The sequence below is a fragment of the Triticum urartu genome, chromosome 2A (assembly GCF_056163025.1).
Source record: "Triticum urartu cultivar PI428250 chromosome 2A, HENAU_Tu73, whole genome shotgun sequence".
In the NCBI taxonomy this organism is placed as follows: Eukaryota; Viridiplantae; Streptophyta; class Magnoliopsida; order Poales; family Poaceae; genus Triticum; species Triticum urartu.
The window spans coordinates 395178353-395182976 of record NC_141874.1 but is presented as its reverse complement, the minus strand read 5'-3'; the positions used below and the strand labels follow the sequence as shown (position 1 = coordinate 395182976).

The 4624-nt window shown below is 40.5% G+C and overlaps 1 protein-coding gene across 1 annotated transcript; it reads right to left on the bottom strand.

Annotated features, from left to right (window-relative positions):
- Window positions 1-1799: 1799 nt before the first annotated feature.
- On the bottom strand, window positions 1800-2528 carry LOC125531393 (uncharacterized). Its single transcript, XM_048695817.2, has one exon. The coding sequence runs from the start codon at window positions 2399-2401 to the stop codon at window positions 1976-1978; it is 426 nt and encodes a 141-aa protein (XP_048551774.2). The 5' UTR covers window positions 2402-2528; the 3' UTR covers window positions 1800-1975.
- Window positions 2529-4624: the final 2096 nt, after the last annotated feature.

The window sequence follows — 4624 nt, the reverse complement described above, 5'->3', positions numbered from 1 at the left end:
ATGATGAGACAAGATATAAAGTAAGGTTAGTTATTAAAGGTTACAGTCGGATTCCATGTATTGACTATAACGAAGTATTTTCTCCCGTTGTGAAGCATAGCTCTATTCATACTTTACTCAGTATTGTTGCCATGCATGATTTTGAGCTTGAACAATTGGATGTTAAAACTCCATTGTTACATGGAGAACTAGAACATGATATTTATATGGAACAACCTGAAGGTTTTGCTATTCCTGGAAAAGAAAAACTTGTCTGTAAGTTAAATAAATCTCTTTATGGATTGAAGCAAGCCCCTAAACAATGGTACAAGAGATTTGACACTTTTATGTTCCCTCTCAAGGTTTCAAAAGGTTTAATTATAATAGTTGTGTTTATTTGAACACTGTCAATGGTTCAACTATTTATTTTCTTCTTTATGTTGATGCTATGTTAATTACTGCAAAGATCATGTTAGAGATCGGTGAACTAAAGAAGCAATTGCGTAATGAATTTGAGATGAAGGGTTTGGGTGCATGAAGGAAAATACCTGGCATGGAAATATTCAGAGATAGACCGTCTGGAAAAGTATAACTAATTCAGAAGGTATATATTGATAAAATTCTTCATCGTTTTAATATGAATAATGCCAAGTCGATGAGTACTCCGTTAGCCGCACACTTAAAATTATCATTAGCCTTATGTCCTAAGTCAGATGCCGATATTGTGTACATGTCTAGAGTTCCCTATTCGAGTGTAGTTGGTTCACTTATGTATGCCATGGTTTGTTCTTGTTAGGATTTATCATATGCATTGAGTGTTGCTAGTAGATACATGGCTAATCTTGGAAAAGAGCGTTGAAAAGTAATTCAATAGATTTTCAGATACCTGCGAGGTACTTCTAATGCTTATTATAGTTTGGGAAAACTAAAGTTGGACTTGTTGGTTTGTTGATTCCGAATTTGCTGGTGATTTGGATAAGAGAAGATCGCTCACAGGTTATGTTTTCATCATTGATGGTTGTGCTGTGAGTTGGAGAGCAACTTTATAGTCTATTGTGGCTTGTTCCACTACCGATGCCGAGTATATGGCTATTTCTAAGGTATGCAAAGAAGTTATCTGGTTGAGAGGTTTGTATACTGAACTTTGTGGAGATTCATCTTGCCCTACCATATTTTCTGACAGTCAAAGTGCCATATGTCTTACAAAGAATCCAACGTATCATGAGAGAATGAAGCACATTGATGTTATATTTCACTATATTCGAGATGTTATTGCTGAAGGTGATTTGAAGGTATGCAAGATAAGTACGCATGATAATCATGTTGATATGATGACAAAGTCAGTTTCTACCAATAAGTTTTAGTTTTGCTCGGACTTAGTTAGTATTTCTCACTAATCCTATGAGTTTTGACGCACGAGGTGTTTATGCCGTTTTGGAAGGAGTTATTTACTTTCTTCAACTACCGGAGGTAATTTGTCTCAAGGTAGAGCTTAGTAAATTGTGATTCAAATTTTATCATGGATTTTGTGTTAGTCCCGACTTATGCGAGGACAACTTGTTTATTTGCCCTCAAAAACTCTTATGTATTGCCCACATATATATATACTATGTAGTTACATCTAAAGATGTCATGTTGTCTTGTACATGTAATACTTCTTCATCGTAAGATATCATGTTGTCTCGTGCATATAATACTCTTTCATCATAGTGATTGCATCTTTCGTGCGTTCATGGTTTGCTCCGGCAATTCGAACACGACATGAGGCGACGTTCATCACAAACAGTTATAACATGGTCAACACCATATGCACGCTCAAATCCTCAAAACCGTCGCTCAGTTTATTACATCCATTTTTATTCATAGATACACACACGTACAACTAGTGGCCTTAATTTATCAGTTCATGGCAGTCTCGTCCTGGATGTGTGTGTGAGTGCAGCGATCCATCTCCAGTCACCCATCTCCCCCGCCGTAGGTAGGTTGGTTGGTTGGATCAGCAGTGGGCCTCGCAGCTGGTGCAGTCGAAGCTGCACCCACCGCCGCCACCACCTCCCCCGCCATTTTTCCCATGGTAGCTGTACGAGCTGAAGCACTTGGACGGGCATGTGAGCCGCTGCTGGTAGCAGGGACCCTGCTCGGCGCAGACCACCGACGGCTGCACCACCCCGCGCCGCGCGAACCCGCCCCCTGGCCCAACGCCGCCGGCGCCCCACCCGCCACCGAACCCGGCGCCCATGCCTCCGGCACCTCGGGCGCCACTCGGCTGTCCGCCGCGGAACCACGGTATGCCACTGAAGAATCCCCCGGCGCCCGGGCTGGGGTGCTCCGGGTAGCTCCCGTCCGCGGAGGAGGCGAGGACGAAGGACAGGAGGAGGGCGAGCAGGAGGAGATGGGTAGTGCGTCCTCCGGCTGGCGCCATGGTCCTAGCTTTGTGTGCGTCGGGGAAAGCGAGGAGGATTCTTGGAACTTGGGAGTAGTGGACAAAGATTGGTTCGGAGGAGGTGGGTATTTATGACTTTGGGCGCGGGCGCGCGGCGACTCCATCGCGGGGAAAAGGAAAGTGGGCGGGGAAGGAAGAAAGGTAGTGAGGGGGGCGGCGCTGCGCGTGTGCGTGGCGGGATTCCATGTGGTTGCTGGTTTAGCTTTAGGTGAGTGCGTCTGAGCTGAAGCGTAGGTGTACGTGTCAGTGTCACCACCAGCTCGCACGCACTCTCGGTGCGCTTATCTGGTGCTCAACTGATGTCGATCCATCCGTTTTTTTCTTTGCAGGTTACTAACTACCACTGTTATCGAGGCACCGCGTTGTTAATTGCCGTGGCTATCTAAGCTAGCGGGAGAATATCTGGTGCTCGGTTGGAAGTGGAGTTTCTCAGCCCGAGTCAAATGAGGTATGATGAACAGTAAAAAGATGAAAAAATGTTTTTTTACGGATGTACTAGGAACTTGCAAATTTTCATTATGGAATAACATTTCTAGAAGGCATGGTAAAAAGAAAAAGAAAATTGATACTTTGAAAATGCTACTCCCTCCATCCCATAATGTAGTGCGTATATATTTCCTTTAAAAGCCAAACTTTATGAACCTTAACAAAATTTATAGAGAAAACTATTTATATCTGCAATACCAAAAATATAAACTATGAAATTACATCTTATAATGAATCTAATGATATTGGTTTAGCATTCTAGACTTAAATGTTTCTCTCCACAAATTTAATCAAAGTTTCTGTGGTTTGACTTTTCAAAAAAAATTACATGCACTACATTATGGAACGGAGGAAGTACTATTGAAAGAATTTTGGAGCACTGATTTTTTTTTTTGCAACGACTTCCACAAATGTGATTACTGATGAAATTTTGCAAACTCTTAGAACATTTGTCACAAAAACATTCTCTTCTTTTTTGAATTTTACTATTCACCCGAGCTTATTTTGAGCTCGGCTGAGAAGGTGACTTTCCGTGCTTGGTTCCACTTTCGACGGCCTACTATTTCACATCTCACAAAACTGAAATTTATAAGTTTCAAAAATTCCAGAAAATTTTGTCGAATGTTTGAAAGATATGGTTTATGCCGGAAAGGTACGAAGTTGGACTAATTTGGAGTCGTCCTCGGGGGACTTCCCGAGTGACCGTACATCGAATGTTCGAAAGATGTCTTCTACAACCCCTAAATTTTTGGGGTCAAAATTTGTAGTAAACATAGAGAAATAAAAAGTGAAATCTAACATAGATTGTGTCATAAAAAACACAAGGATACAAAAACACTATTTATATTTACTTCTTTCATTCCTAAATATAAATCCGTTTAGAGATTTCAATGTAGACTACATACAAAATAAAATGAGTGAATCTATATTTTAAAGTATGTCTATATACATTTGTATGTAGTCTATATTAAAATCTCTAAAAAAGACATATTTAGAAACGGAGGGAGTACATTATTTTGTCTTTGTATATATTTTGAATGCATTTTTCTATGATGATAGACACACATGTCTTATATCAAAATATCGCATTTCAGTTTATGAGAGAAGAACCAGATATTCTGCCTAAGCTTGCTGTACTTAGGTAGTACTACGATTCGACCGGTCCTATCGACGCAAGAGATACTTGTAACGGGATCTGGTTAACCATCATAAGGCTAGCTATAGGGGGGTAACTTAGGTAGTAACTTAACACAGTCCAAGACAATTTTGCTTATGTGACAAGTATTTAATAAAGAGAGAGTTGCTTGGAGTAACATAATATGTTACTGTAATATAGCGCTTTCCGAGATAAAATGAGTCTATAAGATAATAAATGAAATAATCTATAATACTATTACTAGGATACTTTGCACTATGAAGGTAGTAACTTAGACTAGTGTCATATGCATGACATTAGTATAAATTACTCCCCACTATGACCAGCCTAACAAATAGGGGCAAAGAGCTAACCAACGGGTGCAATTAACGCAGCTGACACTGGTCATTTGTTTAGGAGTCATCATTAAAGGTGCATATGCAGGGAGGAGATTCAATGAGCTCTAGCTGGCTCAGCTGCCCATTAATTTCTCTCTGCTGCGCCGTCTTGAAGTTCGCGATAAACGTAAGGCTGGTTATAGTGGGGAGTAATTTAGACTAATGTCATGCATATGATACTAG

What these genes read in the sequence shown, in the direction of transcription:
- LOC125531393 (XM_048695817.2), bottom strand. Translation starts at nt 2,401, where the DNA reads ATGGCGCCAGCCGGAGGACGCACTACCCATCTCCTCCTGCTCGCCCTC.